Source organism: Zingiber officinale, chromosome 5A, assembly GCF_018446385.1.
Source record: "Zingiber officinale cultivar Zhangliang chromosome 5A, Zo_v1.1, whole genome shotgun sequence".
NCBI lineage: Eukaryota > Viridiplantae > Streptophyta > Magnoliopsida > Zingiberales > Zingiberaceae > Zingiber > Zingiber officinale.
Window position 1 is genome coordinate 22,108,368 of NC_055994.1, and position 21,055 is coordinate 22,129,422.

General features: G+C 37.7%; 1 protein-coding gene across 1 annotated transcript; it reads left to right on the forward strand.

Annotated features, from left to right (window-relative positions):
• The first annotated feature begins 13,869 nt into the window (after nt 1-13,869).
• LOC121980305 (LIM domain-containing protein WLIM2b-like) lies at nt 13,870-20,670 on the forward strand. Its single transcript, XM_042532292.1, has 5 exons — nt 13,870-14,196; nt 16,046-16,145; nt 16,227-16,258; nt 16,380-16,469; nt 20,263-20,670. Exons 1-5 carry the CDS (start codon nt 14,056-14,058, stop codon nt 20,470-20,472), a joined length of 573 nt encoding a protein of 190 aa, XP_042388226.1. The 5' UTR covers nt 13,870-14,055; the 3' UTR covers nt 20,473-20,670.
• The last annotated feature ends 385 nt before the right edge of the window (nt 20,671-21,055 follow it).

Genomic DNA, 21,055 nt, shown 5'->3' on the forward strand with positions numbered 1-21,055 from the left:
ACAATCTATAGCGGAATGACAATCATAGATTCAGTCCGTGCTTTTGATGCTCCGCTTGTTGTCTGTGCTTTTGATGCTTCATTTGCTATCAGTGCTCTTCATGGTTGAGTATTCTTGCTTGTTGTCCGTGTTCATCATTTTGTAATGCATGTAATGGTGTTTGTGTGATGTTGTGTGTGTGTGTGTGACGTTGTGTGTGTGTGTGTGACGTTGTGTGTGTTGGAACCCCAAGGTTGTTTTGGTGTGATCAACAAGTTAAGTTAGGTCATGTGTGTTTCTAATCTTGTGTCTAAGTGTGCAAGAGTTTAGGAGCACAGGTACTCGAGCGGAAGACGCAACTAGCGAGAAGGACGGCATGCGGTGCGTCCGAGGGACGAGGTGCTGTTGAAGAGTACCCCGGTGGACGAGAAAGAAGCGTGCGGTGGTTCCGAGGGACGAAAGCGGGAGTGGAAGATTGCTCGGGGAGCAAGAGACGCAGCTAGCGAGAAGGTCAGCACGGGGTGCGACCGAGGGACGAAGACTGCGGATGAGTATGCTGGTGGACGAGAAGGAAACACACAGCGATTCCGATCGACGAGAAGCCGGAGCAGAAGGCTGCTTGAGAAGACCGGAAGTCGGGTTCGGGTGAGCCCTTTTTCCGGATGGCAAAGATCACCCAAGCGAGCGGATCCGGAGTAGAAGACCCGGACTGAGCCGAACCGAACCAGAGCAGTGGTCCCGGATGAAAAAGTCAACACGGGTTGACTTTATTGGTCCGAGGCACCCAGAAGAGTCTGGGGCGCCCGGACCAGCCCGGGGTGCCCGGAACCCCTCCGGGCGCCCGGACCAGCATGTTTGACCAGAACGCGTCTAATGCGTTCTAATCTCTGGAGGATAAAGTTTTATCCCCCCCCCCCCAGGGCGCCCGGAACCCTTCCAGGCGCCCCGACCAAGGCTATAAATATAGTCTTAGTCCAGAAGCTTTTCAACGAACTCCAAGTAATCATTTCCAACGCTTGTATGCTTTAGAGTTGTAGTTAAGCTTCTGTTTCTGTGCTTCAACGTTGTAAGAGACTTCTCCGCCTGAAGGAGTTTTTAGTACTTAATCTTCCTTGGATTAACAACCACATCGGTTGTAACTAAGTAAATACTCGTGCCTCGTTCATTATGATTTTAATTATTGCTTTACTTTTATTATGCAAGTGTTAGCTAAAAGAGTTCGAGAAGGGTTGTTTGCTTTTGTTTTTTACAGGACTATCTAACAACTCCCTCCTAGCCGGCTGCAATGGTCCTACAAGTGGTATCAGAGCCGAGACGCCTCAGAAGGACTAACTGCCGTCTGAAGCAACAAAATAATGACCGGAGCTAGCGACTACCCACCAGCATTCGAGGGGGAGTTTGCCGTTTGGAAACAAAAATTCGAGGTATACCTTAACTCAAATTTTGGTATTTCTTTAATAATGAAATTTGGTTATGAAGAACCGAAGAACGCATACAGAGAAGAAATCGATAAACGTCTCTGGACCCACAAGCAACGTGAAGAGTTTATGGCAAACGGGCGAGCTAAATTTCACCTCCTAAGCACAATACCAAATGAAGATCTTGATAGAGTTGGTGAATACAAAAGCGAAAAAGAACTTTGGGAAAAGTTCTTGAAGATTCATGAAGAATCAGAAGAAGCCGAATCCGAGACTAAAGAAATTGTCGAAACAACAATCATAGCATAAGACCCACCTAAAGATGAAGAAAGCTCAACCGAGACAAGCATCGATGAAGGGGGAGAGTCTTCGGAAGAAAGTAATTCAACAGGGGGAGAACCAACGGCCGATGAGGTAAGTAAGGTATGGCCTCTACCCTTCCAGGCGCCCCGACCAAGGCTATAAATATAGCCTTGGTCCAGAAGCTTTTCAACGAACTCCAAGTAATCATTTCCAACGCTTGTATGCTTTAGAGTTGTAGTTAAGCTTATGTTTCTGTGCTTCAACGTTGTAAGAGGCTTCTCCGCCTGAAGGAGTTTTTAGTGCTTAATCTTCCTTGGATTAACAACCACATCGGTTGTAACCAAGTAAATACTCGTGTCTTGTTCTTTATGATTTTAATTATTACTTTGCTTTTATTATGCAAGTGTTAGCTTAAAGAGTTCGAGAAGGGTTATTTGCTTTTGTTTTTACAGGACTATCCAACAACCCCCTCTTAGCCGGCCGCAACAGTCCTACAGTGTGTGTGTGTGTGATTGGAGATTGGTTTGAATTTGTTTTTACTTGTGGATTGTCCCACATGAAGCTTGATGGCGAGAGGGAAGTTGAGTGCATGATGATGTAAGTGAATATATTGATGATAAAGGAGTTGCCCTCAATCATTGAGGATAAGCTCCTAACTATCATGTATGATCTGACATTCGATTTGAGAGTCTTTATCTCTCAAATCAGTTTTATATAAATGTACCTATTTCCATGAAAGTTCAAGTGGTTGCTTGCCTAGTGGTTAATATCACAGATTTTTCATTCCACATGAGAAAAATGCCCTATAGTACTAGCTAATATTCAAACTGTGGATGCTTGGGTAGTCTACTGTGATAATTTAGGTGTCTAGGCATTGGGCTAAATTGTTAGTGTAATATTCCCTAGGTCAAGGTTGACCGGGTTGACTGAGCTTGAATTGAGTCAAGCTCGAGTCATGATGTTTGGGTTTCAATGTTTGACAATACATGTAGACAACACATGAAGATTGCAGGTGCAATTATTCATGTAGGGAGTTTGTGAAAGAGAGTCAAGTAGGTCAAGGTTGACTGGATACTTGACTGGAAATCCTAGTGAGTGAAGCTAGGTGAAAGTTCTGGTGAGTGAAGCTAGGCAAATGGAAAGTCCTAACTGGAAAGTTAGGCAGAGGAAAGTCCTGGTGAGTGAAGCCAGGCAGATGGAAAGTCCTAACTAGGAAGTTAGGCAGAGGAAAGTCCTGGTGAGTGAAGCCAGACAGATGGAAAGTCCTAACTGGGAAGGACTGGGAAGTTAGGCAGAGGAAAGTCCTAGTGAGTGAAGCCAGGCAAATGGAAAGTCCTAACTGGGAAGTTAGGCAGAGGAAAGTCCTGGTGAGTGAAGTCAGGCAGATGAGAAGTTCTAGTGAGTGAAGCTAGGCAGAAGGGAAGTCCTGGTAAGTGAAGACAAGCACAAGAAAATCCAGATGGGTCAAGGTTGATCAGACATCTGGTGAAAGTCCAAGTAGGTCAAAGGGATTGACCAAATACTTGGCACAAGGAGAAAAGTCCAAGTGGGTCAAAGGGATTGACCGGACACTTGGCGAGGGTGTTCTAGTAGGTCAAGGGTGACCGGATGCTAGGCAAAATGAACCAACAGGTCATGGTTGACCAGATGTTGGTTTAGGAGGATTGAGACTTGATTTTGGGAGAAATCATGAGCTGGATCGATCAGCCGATCGATTGGCTCATGCCCAATCGATCGGCCGATCGATCGGGCAAGTCTTCGCGACAAGTCTCCTCTCAATCGATCAGTGGATCGATTGGGACGAGTACGCGATCGCACAGAATAGCATTAGATCGATCAACCGATCGATCTAGAGCCCCCAATCGATCAGTGGATCTATTGGGAAGTGTGATTTCGCACGATAAGCCTTTGATCAATTAGCCGATCGATCCAAGCAATTCCTGAGAGCACAGAGGCGCTTTGGATCGATCAGCCGATCGATCCAAAGCCTCCCCGATCGATTGGGAGCAATCCAATCGATCGAGATCCTACCGTTGGCGCAGATAAAGGCTGCAGGCGTGCGATTCCTTCGGCAGAACTCTTGGCCACTTCACCCGATCTTCACCGGCGAGCACAGAGCCTCTCCACAGGGTTCTCATCGCCAGTTCTTGAAGCTCTTAGAGGTTTTTCCAAGTCAAGAGGCGGACCTACAGAAAGAGGAAGAAAGCTAGGGTTAGGGTTCTCTATACTCATTGTAAGTTTTTGCTTGTATTTGTGTATCCTTTCCCTTTCTTCTTGTAGTGTGAACTTGTAGGGTTTCTCCGCCTTTGGTAGTTACCGAAAATGAGTGTTTATTAGTGGAGGTGTGTGTGAGTGTGTGGATCCTTGGACTAGTCACCTCCTTTGGAGGTGGATACCAAGTAAATCTACTTGTTAGCGTTGTGTGCGTTGTCTCTTGTATATTTCCGCTGCACATCTTGAAGAAACAAGAAACGCCGACCACGAGCACGCGACGAGCTATTCACCCCGCTACATTTCGGTCCCAACAAGTGGTATCAGAGCGAGACCGCTCTTCATCGGAATCATCGCCGGAAGGGGCAAAGCTAGAGGGTGAAGAAGTTGGAGCAATTCTACAAGTCGAAGACTTCATCAAAAGGCTCAACTTCAAATGGAATTCCAAGACGAGCTTGGATTCGATACAAGGGTGCCTCCATCGTTTACTTCAACAAGCTTCGATCTTTGGAAATCAAAGATCGAGAATTTCTTGATGATGTAGATAGAGCAATGGTTTGCTCTAATGAAAGGCTTCGAAGCTCCAAGAAAATCAAAAGGCAAGATTCTCAAGAGGAGCAAGTGGAGCCATGAACAAATCCAAAAATGTGAGGCCAATGACAAAGTGACCAAACTTTTGGTCAATCTATTGCCTAGCCACATTTTGGAGCAAATCGGAGAATTCAAATATGCCAAGAAGCTTTGGAGCAAATTGGCAATAATTCATGAGATCCCCAATTCATGAAGAATCCAAAGAGGGAGACTCATTGGAGCAAGATCAAGAGGAAGAGGACTCTGAAGTTGAGAGATGCTCAACTTTCGAAGAAGAAGTCCAACAAGCTTCATCCTCAAAGGAATTAAATGAAAAGGGCAAAGAGGGAGCATACTTTTTGTTTCACACACAAGATGAAGATGAAGAAGCCTCCACCTCTAGGATTGAGGAGGAGCAATTTCCATTGACACATGATCAAGAAGAAGGAGAAGTCTCCACATCCGGGTCAAGAGAAGAAGAGGATAAAGAAGCTTCCACCTCCACAAGTCAAGCAAAATCAATGGGAGGAAAATCATTTCCGGATCAAGAGGAAGCCTCCACCTCCGGATAAAAAAGAGGATCATGTGACATCCCTACACAAGAAGGTATAACTAGTTCAATTAATAGTAAAAATCATATTATATGTTTTGAGTGTAGGGAACGTGGGCACTACAAGAGTAAGTGCCCCAAATTGATCAAGAAGAAGAGCCAAGTGGCACTTAAGGGCAAGGAGAAGCTCATGGAGACCCCTCCCGGAATAAAGAAGAGCAAGGAGCACATTGTGTGCTTCTTGTGCAATCAAAAGAGACATTATAGGAGCCAATGTCCCAAGGAGAAGAAAGCGGTCAAGGCTCTTGGAGGAAGCACTAGTCAAGGGGGAGCCTCTAAGGTAAAAAGAAAGGTATCATTTATTGAGTCTATCCCCTTAAATAATGGTAAAAAGCATGCTAGTTCAAACTTATATCATTTCAATGCTATTTACCATGAAAATAGGAAGCATGGTAGTATTAAAGAAAAACATATGGCTCTTCATGCTAAGACTACCACACCTAGGGTTAGGAAGGTGAGTAAAAATCTAGGCAACAACACTAAGGACCATAGTTATAAGCCTAGAAACAAAAATGCTCAAGGATTCATTGAAAAAACTAAGGTTAAGGACTTAATGATAGAAAATCAAGTCTTGAGGTCAAGGCTTGATAAAATGGAAAAGACCCTAAAAAGGATGGAAAATATCCTAAAGGGCAAAATGAGCAAAACCTAGGTCTAGGAGTACAACAAGGGTCATCCAAGGGCCATAGAGGTTTGGGATACAAGCCTAAGGCTAAGAAGGATGTAATTTCTTACCATAGGGTTCTATATAACTATGGAACCAACCCTAGGTCTAGTGGTCAAGTGAAAAATACTAGGGAAGTTATCCCTAAGAGTATTTTTGCAACAAATGTGACTAAGACTTCTAAGAAGTCTAAGAAAGTCGAAAAGAATGTCACAAGAGAAGCAATTCCTAGGGTTGACCTAGAAAAGGTGACCAAGGCTTCTAAGAAACCCAACAAGGTCACTAGGAAGTTATCTAGGGAAGTTACCTCTAGTGAGTACCTAGAGCATCCAAGGAGCACAAATAGATGTTGGGTTCCTAGGAGTATTTTCTCTACCCCATAAATGGGTTAGAGAGTGTCAACTCCGATTGAAAAGGTAGTTAATCCAATCATGATGAAGTTGACACTCAAGGAGCATTTTCAAGGTTATTATTAACCTTTGAAAATGAAAAGGATAAAGGGTTTATTCTTGGAAAGAGTAAAATGTATCATATTTTGAGAAATTGGATGAAATTTTAAATGACACAATTTGAGAAAATCATAAGAACTACCAAGTTGAGATTTTGGTATGTTCTTAGGAAGTTAAAGGCAAATTTAAGCCTTAACTCAATTGATTACTCTTTAAAAGAGTAAATTGTGCCAAAATTTGAGGAATATGCTTAATTTAAATTGGCACAAATTAGGAAAAGCAAAAGAAATGTCAAATTTAGTTTTTGACATTTTCTTGGGAAATAGTGGGCAATCTAGGGTTTAAATGTTTAAGTTAGCTAAGAGTTAAGAATACTTAGGTAGGTAATCTAGGTATTTTATCTATGCTAACTTGTCATGCTTTGCTTGCCCATCAAATGCCATGACATCATATTTATTTATTTGTGTTTGCACTCATGCCTTATTATAAAAAAAAAAGGTACAAAATTACCATGTCATGTCATCCATACATCATATAGTTATAGGAAATTTTCTTTTGAAAATTATGTCTTTTTGATGTATGTCATAACATCATCATGCATCATTTTAATTCCTCGTTTATTAAGGACTAATGACATTAATTAATAAGTAACATCCTTGATGGATGTCTATAATTCAAAAATGCCTAAATAGATATGCATGATCCCTAGATTAGGGCAAAACCAAACTTTTCATCTCACAAAAATCCATAAGGTGACTTGTATGTGTTTTAGTGCACATTAGATACAAGTGAGGTGTTAGAATGATGAACAAAACTCAAGATGTTGACTTAGTGCATTCTTTTGAGTTTTAGGTTCATCAAAACACATAGTTATGTGTTTTCCCATCATTGGGAAAGCTAATGTGCAAGTGATGTGCATTAAGCCCAAGGAACATGGTGGGATATTGGTTTTGAAAATTGTTTTAAAATGCTTTTAGAAAACCTTAGCGAAGACTATCTTTTGATAGTAATCATCTTTGAATAGTTAGGCACAAACTAGAAGAAAACACTAAAGCTTTTGCAAGTTTTCTAGTTTGTGTAAATCTTTGAAAATATGAAGTATTTTCTTATAAAACTATTTTTTCATGATAATATATACCCTAAAAAGTGTCTACACAAATTTTCATGATTTTTAGAATTTTAGGAAATTTTTGGGGAGTTTCTGAAATTCACCGCAAGTGAATTTCAGAACTATCAGGCATTCAATCGATCACCCGATCGATTGAAGGGTCTCAATCGATCGGGTGATCGATTGAGAGCAAGCTTCTCGCGAACAGAAGCTTCCTGGATTGATTCACCGATCAATCTAGCCCTCCTGAATCGATCAGTGGATCGATTCAAGCTGGTTCAATCGATTGGGACCCGACTCCAATCGATTGAGGAAGCTGATTTTGGCTGGGAAAGCCTGATTTCAGCATTCCAAACCAAGTTTAGTCTAGGAAACCATTCCTAACCCCTCAAAATGTTAGCTAGAGCCCTAGAGCCAATCATTTGATGATTGTATTTTGGACTTATTGTATCATATTCTATATAAATAAAGGCATTTTGATTTTGGTTATTATACTTACTTGTATTGGTGCCAAATAAACTAAGTATAATAATATCCTTGAGTAGACGGTTCTCACCTATATCAATCGGTTAGTTGAACCGATAGTGAGATGATATAGGGAACACTACTATTAATCATTCCTAGTCGAGTATTAACATTCAGGGACAATGTTAATGCAATAAGACTAGCATGTAGGTCAACTCGATGACTTGATCTCATAAGTCATGGATATAGAGATATCAAGTTGACACATGGGTATACATTAGAGAATGTATACTGAATGACCCGCCATGAGAAAGTATCATGGATCGTTATATAAGTGTCATATACTTTCTCATGTGGCTATTAGTATGACTACTAGTCCTTAGACCTGAAGTCACCATAGATCCCTACATAAGGAGTTATGTATTTTGGTTTCGTCAAACGTCACCCGTAACTGGGTGGACTATAAAGGCGATTACTGGGTATATAACAAATTATGCAGAGAGATGTGAGTGATGTAGATGGGATCTATCCCTCCTATATGACGGGAGAGACATCAGTATTCTTGATAGAGTGAGACCACGAAGTGCATGGCCATGCCCAAATGAGTCAATATAGGATATTGAACTCATTTGATTTAGTGAGTCTACTTGGAGTTCAAGATTTAGATTGGTCAGAGGATGACACAGTCTATACCTCACATTGACCAATCTAGATGTCTAGGATAGAAGGACACTTGTCATATATTGTGAGGAGTCACAATTAGTAGTCACAAGGTGATGTTGGATCTCAACATTCTTGTAACTTGGGTAGTAATGATGTGTTGCTAGATACCGCTCATTACTTATGCTCCTAAATGGGTTTAGGGCATTGTCAACATTACAAGAACCTATAGGGTCACACACTAAGGACAATTAGATGGAGATTAGGTTCATATGATGAACCAAGAGGATTAGATTCATTTGATGGATCAAATTGGATTAAGAGTAATCCTAATTGGGCTAACTTGAGTTGGACTCAAGTGGATTCATGTATTCAATGAATCTAATTTAGATTATGACTCATTAAATCAACTTAATTTAATGAATTAGATTCATTATATTAAGTTGGCTTGAATCAAATGGTTAGATTAGATCAACCATGGAAGAGATTTGATCAAGTTTGACTTGACTTGAGAGGAAGATTAAAAGTCAAGTTTGACTTGACTTTATGCCACCTCATTGTGAGTTGACATTGATGTGGACCAATGATGTTACTCCACATCATCATGGGTGCCACCTCATGGAAGTTACAAAGCCATTTTCTTTAATAGCTTCACATTAATTGCACTTAATGCAATTTTTTTGGGAGTTACACAACTTGAAAGTGGCCGGCCACTTTTGAATGGGAATCAAATCGATTTTCCTCATTCAAGTGCATTATTCCTTCTTCTTCCTCTTGGAGCTCTCTTCCTCTCCCTCTCCTCTTCTTGCCGTGACCTATCAAGGTGCTGACACACCTTTGTTTAGGTCTTCTCCACCTAAGTTGTCTGTGTGGATACTTCTAGAGGAGTATCTATCTTGATACTCTTGAGATCCGGCACCGTTTGGACGAGAGGGAACGCGAAGGGCTTCGCTTCAAAGGTATAACTCTTTTCATGTAGATCTAGGAGTATATCTAAGGAGAAACTCGTACTCGTAATTTTATTTTTAAATTTTTTCTTCGCACGAGATCCGTTGGCTAGGGTGATTCGGGGTTTTCGCGATGCGAAAACGTAGTTTTCGCGGCCCGAAAAACCCAACAACATTTGTATACAAAAAGGTTGTTTTCATGTTGAAAACAAGGATGGATTGGTTGAGGAAGACTAAATTGAAGTTTAGGTTGAGGTTTGGTTTCAATATTGAATTTTTGAACCTCAAACTTCTAAATTTGGGTTTCCTAAAGGTTTAGGGATTCCAAGTCATTGTTGGTGCAATAACAGAAGTTACGTGCATGTCTTTAGGGGGAGTTACTCTTTAAGGACATGAAAATATAATTTTCATACACCTTAGAAGGTGGTTAACCTTCTGTCGTGAAAATGCTCAAGGTTGGGCATTTGACTACGATGGAGAGTAGATATCTTCATTGTTCAAGTAGTGCATGCTCATGGATGAGCATGTGATAATAATGAAGGTATGAGACCTTCGTTAGTGTGTTGTGAGCAACGAGTGAAGTTGTGAACAACGAAGGGTAACTCTTCAGGGGGAGAGTTTGTTTTTGATGAGTGCCCAAAGATGGGAACTGTTTGTGATGTATGCCAATAGGGGGAGAATGAGTGTGGTTAAGTTAGGCCTTTATTACCTAAAGGGGGAGTTTGCCCTCTAGAAAAGGAGGAGAATGAAGGGAACCATCATTCACATATTGGCATGAAGGAAGTTGAGGCTATGGGATTAGCCTAACTTAAAGGAGGTATTGTCAAACATCAAAAAGGGAGAGATTGTTGGTGCAATATTCCCTAGGTCAATGTTGACCGGGTTGACTGAGCTTGAATTGAGTCAAGCTCGAGTCATGATGTTTGGGTTTCAATGTTTGACAATACATGTAGACAACACATGAAGATTGCAGGTGCAATTATTCATGTGGGGAGTTTGTGAAAGAAAGTCAACTAGGTCAAGGTTGATTGGATACTTGACTGGAAATCCTAGTGAGTGAAGTTAGGTGAAAGTACTGGTGAGTGAAGCCAGGCAAATGGAAAGTCCTAACTGGGAAGTTAGGCAGAGGAAAGTCTTGGTGAGTGAAGCCAGGCAGATGGAAAGTCCTAACTAGGAAGTTAGGCAGAGGAAAGTCCTAATGAGTGAAGCCAGGCAAATGGAAAGTCCTAACTGAGAAGTTAGGCAGAGGAAAGTCCTGGTGAGTGAAGCCAGACAGATGAGAAGTCCTAGTGAGTGAAGCTAGGCAGAAGGGAAGTCCTGGTGAGTGAAGCCAGGCAGAAGGGAAGTCCTGGTGAGTGAAGCCAGGCAGAAGGGAAGTCCTGGTGAGTGAAGCCAGACACAAGAAAATCCAGATGGGTCAAGGTTGACCAGACATCTGGTGAAAGTCCAAGTAGGTCAAAGGGATTGACCGGATACTTGGCACGAGGATAAAAGTCCAAGTGAGTCAAAGGGATTGACCGGACACTTGGTGAGGGTGTTCTAGTAGGTCAAGGGTGACCGGATGCTAGGCAAAATGAACCAACAGGTCATGGTTGACCAGATGTTGGTTTAGGAGGCTTGAGACTTGATTTTGGGAGAAATCATAAGCTGGATCGATCAGCCGATCGATTGACTCATGCCCAATCGATCGACCGATCGATCGGGCAAGTCTTCGCGACAAGTCTCCTCTCAATCGATCAGTGGATCGATTGGAATGAGTGCGCGATCGCACAGAATAGCGCTGGATCGATCAACCGATCGATCCAGAGTCCCCAATCGATCAGTGGATCGATTGGGAAGTGCGATTTCACACGATAAGCCTTGGATCGATCAGCCGATCGATCCAAGCAATTCCTGAGACCACAGAGGCGCTCTGGATCGATCAGCCAATCGATCCAAAGCCTCCCCGATCGATTGGGAGCAATCCAATCGATCGGGATCCGACCGTTGGCCAGATAAAGGCTGCAGGCGTGCGATTCCTTCGGCAGAACTCTCGGCTACTTCTCCCGATCTTCACCAGCGAGCATAGAGCCTCTCCACAGGGTTCTCACTGCCAGTTCTTGAAGCTCTTGGAGGTTTTTCCAAGTCAAGAGGCGGACCTACAGAAAGAGGAAGAAAGCTAGGGTTAGGGTTCTCTATACTCATTGTAAGCTTTTGCTTGTATTTGTGTATCCATTCTCTTTCTTCTTGTAGTGTGAACTTGTAGGGCTTCTCCGCCTTCGGTAGTTACCGAAAAGGAGTGTTTATTAGTGGAGGTGTGTGTGAGTGTGTGGATCCTTGGACTAGTCACCTCCTTTGGAGGTGGATACCAAGTAAATCTACTTGTTAGCGTTGTGTGTGTTGTCTCTTGTATATTTCCGCTGAACATCTTGAAAAAACAAGCAACGCCGACCACGAGCACGCGACGAGCTATTTACCCCCCCTCCCCTCTAGTTACATTTCGGTCCCAACATAAACTAATTCTAGAGAAGGGCGACTTTCTCTTATTCATCCATTGATTGAAGCCGGTAGCACAAACGAGTCCATGCTTAACATCCAATGTTTCATATTTTTCATTTTACTAGAGAAAAATGTCTTGCAGTGCAATGTAACTAAGATTCCAACTGTGGATACTTGAAAGTTTGCTAAATGCTTTTACTGCACTGGAATAATACAACTGACATAATCTAAACTGTGGCAAAAAGGTGATTGGCTCGCCCTAGTACCTCCACCAATCCGTTCCTAGGCCAATACAGAGAAGGTAAATCATAGGTAACTATTAGCCATTAGTGCAGGTGGCCAAGACATAAAAAAAGGCATGCTTGGACGTACCGAATTTCGACCCTAAAATCTCATATGATAATACTTCATGTCTTAACCACCGTAATGCACCCTCCCGAGGGACTAAATAATGATAAGAATAGCCTAAAGCTATGATTATGCAAATTACATGATCAGTATTGGTGGCAGAACTCATAATAAAATAACAATAATTAAAAGGTGTAAGAGGAATTGATTCTTAATTATCTTGTGAAATTTCCATAAACAAGGCTACAACTCGGGGTGATTGATATTATTTGACCAAAACATAATTAATATTAATTATATGACCGAAACGTGAATTGATGACTAAGAGAAACTTAATGACCAAAAATTACAGCTCTGAAGAGAATGAAGCAACATTTAGAAGTATCAACCCACTCCGAGGATGTATCAACAAATCTATACCTAACATATAAAGTACCTAGCATCAATGAGATGTCAACTTAGTTGATCGATATCTTATACAATTGATCTTACAATTTGTACCATAGTGGAATTAACTAAAGATCAGCAGCAAGTAAATCTATGATTATTAGAGAATAATCATCTCCATGCCAAATTTGATTAACCCAAAAAAAAACTTTCTAGTTTTTCATGCTTCAAATTTAAAACTCATGTGTACATATATACAACATTCGACTTGCCTCCCACTTCTCAAAGAACTCAATAGCTTTAGTATTCGAGACATCTGGTGTCCTGCCTTGTATCTTGATTAGCCAAATAGCATTTCCTATAAGGGGGCAAAACTGTTTCATACAAATCACCGTATCTTTTTCTATTTTTTTTATAATTTAGATATCGAACTATTCAAATTGATTAATTATGGAGGCAGTTGCTCTATAGAATCATAGTCTCTTTCTCTATTTTTAAGAATAATTAAAGTTTTATTAAGAGAAATTTTAAAAAATATCAATTAAATTTTTTACTAGATAAACTAAAATTACACTTTGCCTTTCATAATTTTTAAAATTTTAATTTAGTATTATGCTTTCATTTTAACCCATATTTTTCATATTTCTTCATTGACTCCTCGAATAGTAAACTCTGAAACTATAAAATTGATTTAGATTAGTTCAAAGTGAATCAATTTTATACATAAATCTTATAAAAAAAAATTTTGGCCTTACTAACAAATTACTGTGCATGATGTATTCAAAAATTAATTGAAATTTTATAAATAAAACAAAAGATTATTTACTTAAAAATATAATTAATTATGAATATTTATTTGTAAAGAGGAACAAATTTAAATCATGACATATCAAATTGAATTTATTATATTTAGAAAATTTTAAATAATAATTTGATCCTTAAAATTTTATTAATATAGTATTTTTCAAAGACACAAAACCTCCGTGAGAAGAAAATGCCATTCCAGCTTGTCCGCGGCCTGTCTCCGCGATCTCGTCTTCTGGGACTGGAACGACGCCAGCCAATCAAATTCGTTGCATTTCTCCCCGTTTGTTCTCAATCACCGTTCATTTAGTTTGCCACCCAAATGCCAGGAAATGAGAGTGCGCTTAACGGGTGAGCCGAAGTTCAGCGACGTGCCCGACTCCTAGTGGTCCTTCGTCTCCATTTACCCACAGTGCGATATAGCGGATCTCAGGTAAAGCCTGCGCGTCTACTTAATTCATTGTCTTCAGTCCTCTCACCCACGTCCCCATCCCTTTCTTTTCCCTGTCCTTTCTCTTTCTTTCGTGTTTATCGACTCCGGCTGCGGCGGACAGCGGTGAGATCCCGAGTTGGGCTTCGATTCCTTGCGGGATCGATAGGCCGGCGTCGGAGTCGGGGACGGAGGCGTTATATTGGTGAGGACAGAGGCGAGATATGTCTTTCAATTTCACTGGCACGCAGCAGAAATGCAAGGTCTGCGATAAGACTGTCTACCTGATGGATCAGCTGACCGCCGATGGCGTCGTCTTCCACAAGTCCTGCTTCAAGTGCAAGCACTGCAAAGGAACCCTCACGGTGCCGTCGCTCGTCTCCGTTTGTTTTATTTTATTTAGCTTTTTCTCCTCTGGGATTTGAGTTCATGTTCAGAATAACGTAACGTTTCTTGTATGATAGTCCGCGTAGAAGTAACGAGTTTGACTAAGCCGACCTCGTCTGATTTGACTCAATAAATGGGAAAATATGGACTCCTGATCAAAGATAGATGCCGCGAGTTTGTACTCGAGCTAGTTCTGCATCGATACTATTTGATATTCGTTTTTTATGTTATACTGAAAGCGAAACAATTTTACCTCCAAATCTGTTACAGTGCTGTTAAATGTAATTCAAAGACATGTTTACTCTCTAAAACTTTTGCTACGAATTCTTGGTCATACGAATTAGTTTCCTTTCTAAATCTATTGCAACATTTTTTTTTTGATTTTTTGATCTATTTTCTTATATGGAGCAAAAACTTGTTAGGGTTTAATCTGATCTGGTAGAGTTTCCAGGTGCATGAACAATATGAAAAGACTTGAGATACGAACCGAATCTAGAACCATTATTTATAGACAGCATAGAACAACCAAGATAAATGTTCGAGTTAGAACTCAGAGTCCGCGCTGTGAATATTTAACAGCAAGGAGAAATTGCTGAATGCTGAGTGATACATTAATAGTATAGGGTTAAAATGGAACTTCTAAGTCAGAAGATAGGCCGTCACACACATCTGTTTCCAGTTTATGTTGATGAAAGATATTTTGCATAATTGCTTTATCTACACTTTAGCCCCTTTGCTGTTGTAAGTCTTGCCGCTGTATGGGAAGCTTACAAAGCTTCGGCTACACTGGTTTACAATGCCCTTAGTTATGAGACAGTATTGTAGTGTTTGCTAATCATGTTTTTCAAGATGGGAATTCCCATGCTAAATTGGGTAAAATTTCTGTGATCCTTTTTGTTCAAGGAATACATGGAAACTGCAGAAGTAATGATTATTAAGTGGAATAGCTTGTCTGCTGTTTATTTTGCTCTATCTTTCTGCTTTAGTTCTTTAAGATAAAATAGAATTGACCCATGATCCATCAATGCATTAATACAAACACTACTTGGCCCTGGGACTGGTTGGCGGGGGCGTTGGGGGCAAGCATAGTCACCTTTTGCCACCATTAATACAAACACTACAATATGATTATGTTACATAACTACAAATAAAATTCATAACTTGGCCCTGGGACGGGTTGGCGGCAAGCATAGTCACCTTTTGCCACCATTAATACAAACGCTACAATATGATTATGTTACATAACTACAAATAAGATTCATATCTTGTAAGCAACGTTCAGGATACATTTTAGGATACACAGACATTTGAATCTCAAGGTGATACGATCTGCAGAAGTTTCACTGCAAGTTGGGTTTGGATCTTGTTTAATTCTTTTCCTTATCTCAGGATGTATTCCATGTTCCCAATCATAAGAGACGACTTTAATAAATAAAAATATAGGCACTGGTCTTTAGTCATTCAATTTTACTTCTGGATCTCAAATCCATAGTTAGATGACTGAGTATTGGTCACTAGTTAATGTCAAACTGTTCTGCAAAATTAGATTATCACTTATATTTACCTAACCAAGAAATCCTTTTTTTTTTCCTTTTCCTTTTCCTTATAACCTACAATATTAGTCTAATTGATGGTGTGATTAATTGCTTGATAAGCACGCTTCTATGTGATAAAAAAATTAAAAAATAAGCAAATATATATTTATAAATATATACAATATATTTATAAATATATACAGTATAATTTGAAATTATTCTATTTACTTGTAAAATTGGTAAGGAGCTGAAAAAACAGTTACTTTTCTAACTACTTGTGCTAACCTTTCAGCTGAGTACATATTCATCGATGGAAGGTGTTCTGTATTGCAAGCCTCACTTTGAACAACTCTTCAAGGAGTCTGGCAACTTCAACAAGAATTTTCTGTCACGTGAGGATCCATAATCAGTTAGAGCTAATCTGATAATACTTGCGTATATACCTGAATTTTTGCTTGTTTTTCTGCTTTCAGCTCCAAAATCAGCTGATAAAGCTCCAGAACTGGTTAGTGAAATGTTCCTAACTACTAATTTCTAAACAAAAATTCAAGTCGCTTATCCAGCTTGTTCATAGTCTAACCATTTTTGAATCACTATATAATCTGCCTATCGTATCTGTCATTCAGACTAGATCTCCCAGTAAAGCTGCCAGTATGTTCTCTGGGACACAAGAGAAATGTGCTACATGCCGGAAAACTGCATATCCTCTTGAGAAGGTTGAACCAAATTATACTTATTCCATTAGTTTTGCTTGTCTTATAGTCGAGTGTCACATTTAGTCTGAATTTAACAAGCTTTGCTAGTTTATTCAAATTTCAAATTATGATTGATGACCATTTTTTTATTCAAGCAAATTACCTTTAACAAAATGAGATTCTAACACCATGATTTTCCATTAAATATGTTACTAATATTTTCATGCTACAACAACTACCAAATGAAGTTAGATGTCCCAACTATTTAAGGTTTGTGTGATCTTATTCCACCATTGAATTTGACATGTAAGGGTTTTTTTTGAACAAATATCAATTGTGTGGTCATATTTCCTTGGTTTCTATTGCTAACTTCAAATGTTCAACATAATCTTAACTGCTTAACTATTATTGTGCTTAATTACCTGTGGTATCTTTATTACTTTCTCCTTGTTCAACAATAAATTCAAGATATATACTTGAAAGACCTATTTCGTCACTGCATCAAAATCCCTTATATATTCATTTTGATTTAATCTTTATTGAAATTCCAGTCATTTATTACATTTAGTTGTTAATTTTGAAATCTTTATTTCCAAAATCTTGATTTCAAAATTCAAGTTCATATTTATTCTAACTTATTATAATTTAGCATAATATCATATGCAAATAAAATACAACATGGAGGCTAATGTTAAATACACGATAAGGTCTCCTTGTTAGATGTAAAGGTATGAGCACAAATTTATTATTAATTGATGCTAAAAATCAAAAGGGCACTCTTTAGTTTTAAAATAATCTAAAGGATGCTCCTGCTTTTTTTTTTTGTATTATTTTTTTGATAATTGTAAAAAGGTGCTTTATTACCACTAATATGTCCATTATATCCCTCTTTTTATTGATATGTCCATTATACCCTCTTTATCTTGATTTATTGAAACGTGAACAATTTCATTAAAAAAAGTTCATTATTATTAGAATTCATTATAATTTTTTTTTTTAATTCTAGATATGCTAGAATAGAATACTCACACCTTAGTTAAGGACAATTGCAATTTACACATTATATTCCTAAACAATAAAGGGATCAAGTTCAATGAAAGTATTCAATTTTGCTAATTTAAAGTGAAAAAGCCTGCCATGGTCGGATCCAAGCCCAGATGAGAAAAGGTGAGGGTTGCGTTAGGTTGTTAGCCAAACATTGAATTCAAGTAAATGTTCAATAAATGAAACCATCAAATTATTGTGCTAATGTTAGGTTGTTCCTTGGAAGGAATGCGTTGTAGGGTCTAATTGTAACACCTCATCAAGGATTGTTACATCGAGAACTCAGGTATAGTGTTAAATATGTAAGGGTTTGCATTGTAGGGTCCGAATATAACATATCAACAAGGATCACTACACATGAGAACTTGAGTGTAGTGTTAAATATGCAAGAGTTCTTACACACTATAGGTTTGATAAGAACAAATATTATAGGAGAACTAATGTTCTAAGATCTGGAATATGGAATATAGGAACACTTACTAGTAAAGCAATAGAGGTAGTAGATACGATAATTATGAGAAACAAATATTATTTTGTGTGTACAAGAGACAATATGGGTATTAGAGAAGGCAGAGATGATAGAAAACTAGGTTTTTAAGTTATGATACACAGGAAGAAGTAAAATATAAAATGAAGTAGGTATTGTTGTAAATAGTTCGTTAAGGGATAAAGTTGTAGGAGTTAGAAAGGGGATATGATTATTCTCAAGATACTAGTAGCAAAAGAAACTATTAACGTAATTAACATATATGCACCTCAAGTAGGATTATATGAATACACCAAATCTAAGTTTTGGGGCGACCTATATGAGGTAGTACAAAACATACCGTCAAATGAAATGATTTTAATAGATCTACATGGGTATGTCGGAGTGAAAAATGAGGAATATGAAAAGTTGCACGGGGGTTATGGGTTTGGAATAAGAAATGAAGAAGAAAAAAATTATATTGGATTTTATGATAGTATATGATCTTATACTGGCTAATATATTTTTTTAAAAAAAAGAGAAGAGCAGTGGTCACGTTTAAAAATGAGAATAATAATTACAAATTGACTTTCTTACGGTTAGGAAAAAGGATTGAAAAATTTATAAAAATTACAAGGTCATCTCTAGAAAAATTTAACTATCCAATATATGTTAGTACTTAGTAGTGTTGGATATACGCCTTAAGTATGATATCAATAAATGAAAAATATTTATGACTCGAAGAATTAAGTGGTGGAAGTTAAAGGATGGGAAACAAAATATATTAAGTAAAGGGTAGGAGTACAAGTATTAAGAGAAATATATGACTCAAATATGACATGAATAGATGATATCAAAATTGAAAATAGTAGTCAAGAGTATATTCGGTGAGTCAAAGGGACGTGTACCACAAAATAAAAATCTTGGTGGTGGAATAAGAAAATACAAGAGAAAGTGGGAAAAAAACGAATAGCCTATCATACATTCTATAGTTGTAAGAATGAGTAAAACTTTTAAAAAATATACAGTAGCTAAAAAAAGGCTAAAAAGTAGTGAATGAAGAAAAAAATGAAACTTTTGAATGCTTATATTATAAATTAAATACAAAAAAAGGGGAAAAACATTTACAGGATAAGTAAAACGAGAGAAAAGAAGGCAAAATATTTTATCCAACTAAGATGTATTAAAGATAAATGCAATATAATACTAGCAAATGATGAGAAAATAAAAGGTTTAAGTTAACTTAGCTAATTTAAGAACAAGCTTTAATGGGATGCAAAATAGAAAAATAGTTGGACTAGATGATATTCTAATAGATGTATGGAAGTGCCTAGAGAAATAAAGTATTGAATGACTTACAAAGTTATTTAACTTGATGCTAAAAATAAAAAAAAACTGATTAATGGAGGGTAAGGATTCTAGTTCTCTTATTTTGGGAGTTAAATTTTGGGATATTTAACTGACTTACAAAGAAGAGGTACAAAATTGTACAAATTATAGAGATATTAAACTAATAAGTTCTATGAAACTTTAGAAAAGAATAATAGAAAAAGATTAAGTAAGGAGATCATGTTGATCGAAAATTAATTTGGATTTATTTCTGGAAGGTCGATAATAGAAGTTATACATCTTCTCAGATAATTAATTAATAAATATTGGAAACAAAAATAAGATTTACATATGATATTTGTTGATCTAGAAAAAACTTATGATAGAGTGCCAAGAGAAATTATATGGAGAATTCTTGAGAAGAGAATTATTAGCGTAGCATATATTGAACTCATAAGAATATGTATGAAGATGTAACGATAAGAGTAAAGACTTCAGATGGATTAACCGAAGTATTTCCCATAAAAATAAGATTACATTAAGCATTAGATTTAAGTCCCTGTCTTTTACACTAATCATGGAAGAATTCATTGGATATATGTAAGACGTGGTACTATGGTATATAGTATTTGCAGATGACATTGTTTTGTTAGATGAGACACATGAAGGAGTAAATATTAAACTCGAATCTTTGCGGAAAACACGGGAAGTGAGAGGTTTTAGATTTAGTAAAGAAAAAATATATGGAATTTAAGTTTAGCAACGTTAACCGTAATGAGACAATTGTTAAGATAGAAGATCATGAGTTGTTTAGAACCAAGAACTCTAAGTATTTAGGATGTTTTTTTTGCATAGGACAATTTAAGTTTAACACTGTGTTAAACCTATTTTTCATCTAATACTTTTTTTCTTCTATGATAAAGCCTTTATCATCTCATATTTAATATGCTCTGGGTGGTTGTGTAATTTCATCAGGTAACTGTTGAAGGACAGGCATTCCACAAGTCCTGTTTCAAGTGTTCTCATGGAGGTTGCTCGATCACCCCGTCCAACTATGCAGCCCTTGAAGGGATCCTCTACTGCAAGCATCATTTCTCCCAACTTTTCAAGGAGAAGGGGAGTTATAACCATCTTATCAAGTCTGCCTCAATGAAGCGCAGCCCAGCAACTGCCCCAGATATTTAGTATCAGTTAGATGTCGCGGCTATTTATACTGCAATAGAGTTTTTATCTCATGTTTAGTATCTGTTAAGATACTTACAGCCATGTTGTTGTCCATTGTTGTTGTAGCTCTTTTATTCTGTCGACTCTGTAGCAAAACTTGACCCAGAGAAGCAAGTCCTATGTTTTAATCAAATGATATTTTACTCGGAAACTTTCTCATTTTGCGTGCTTAATATTTGCTCTAATTTTCCCATGTCTTTCTTTATGGTATGATTTAATGTGTCATTCTGTTGTTTTTGGTTTTTTGAATTTTTAATTCAAATATTAAGTTTTTATCTTAAATTTTATATTTTAAATAAAAAAATTATTTATGAGTTAATCTATCTTTTTAAAAATTTAGATGTTAAAATAAATAAATAAAATTTATTCTTTAAATATTAAAATATTATTTAATTTAGAAAAGGGAAAAAAATGAAAAGGTGAAAAAGAGAAGAAAATAAAAAAAAAATGAAGATAATAAAAATTTTAAAATAGTTGATATAATGTATAATGAAAAATAATAGAAAATAATTATTTAAATTTATTTTAAATTTTAAAGATATTA

What these genes read in the sequence shown, in the direction of transcription:
- LOC121980305 (XM_042532292.1), top strand. Translation starts at nt 14,056, where the DNA reads ATGTCTTTCAATTTCACTGGCACGCAGCAGAAATGCAAGGTCTGCGAT. An exon ending in CAACAAGAATTTTCTGTCAC is followed by an intron (nt 16,146 to 16,226) that starts GTGAGGATCCAT and finishes TTCTGCTTTCAG; the next exon opens with CTCCAAAATCAGCTGATAAA. An exon ending in CTGATAAAGCTCCAGAACTG is followed by an intron (nt 16,259 to 16,379) that starts GTTAGTGAAATG and finishes TCTGTCATTCAG; the next exon opens with ACTAGATCTCCCAGTAAAGC.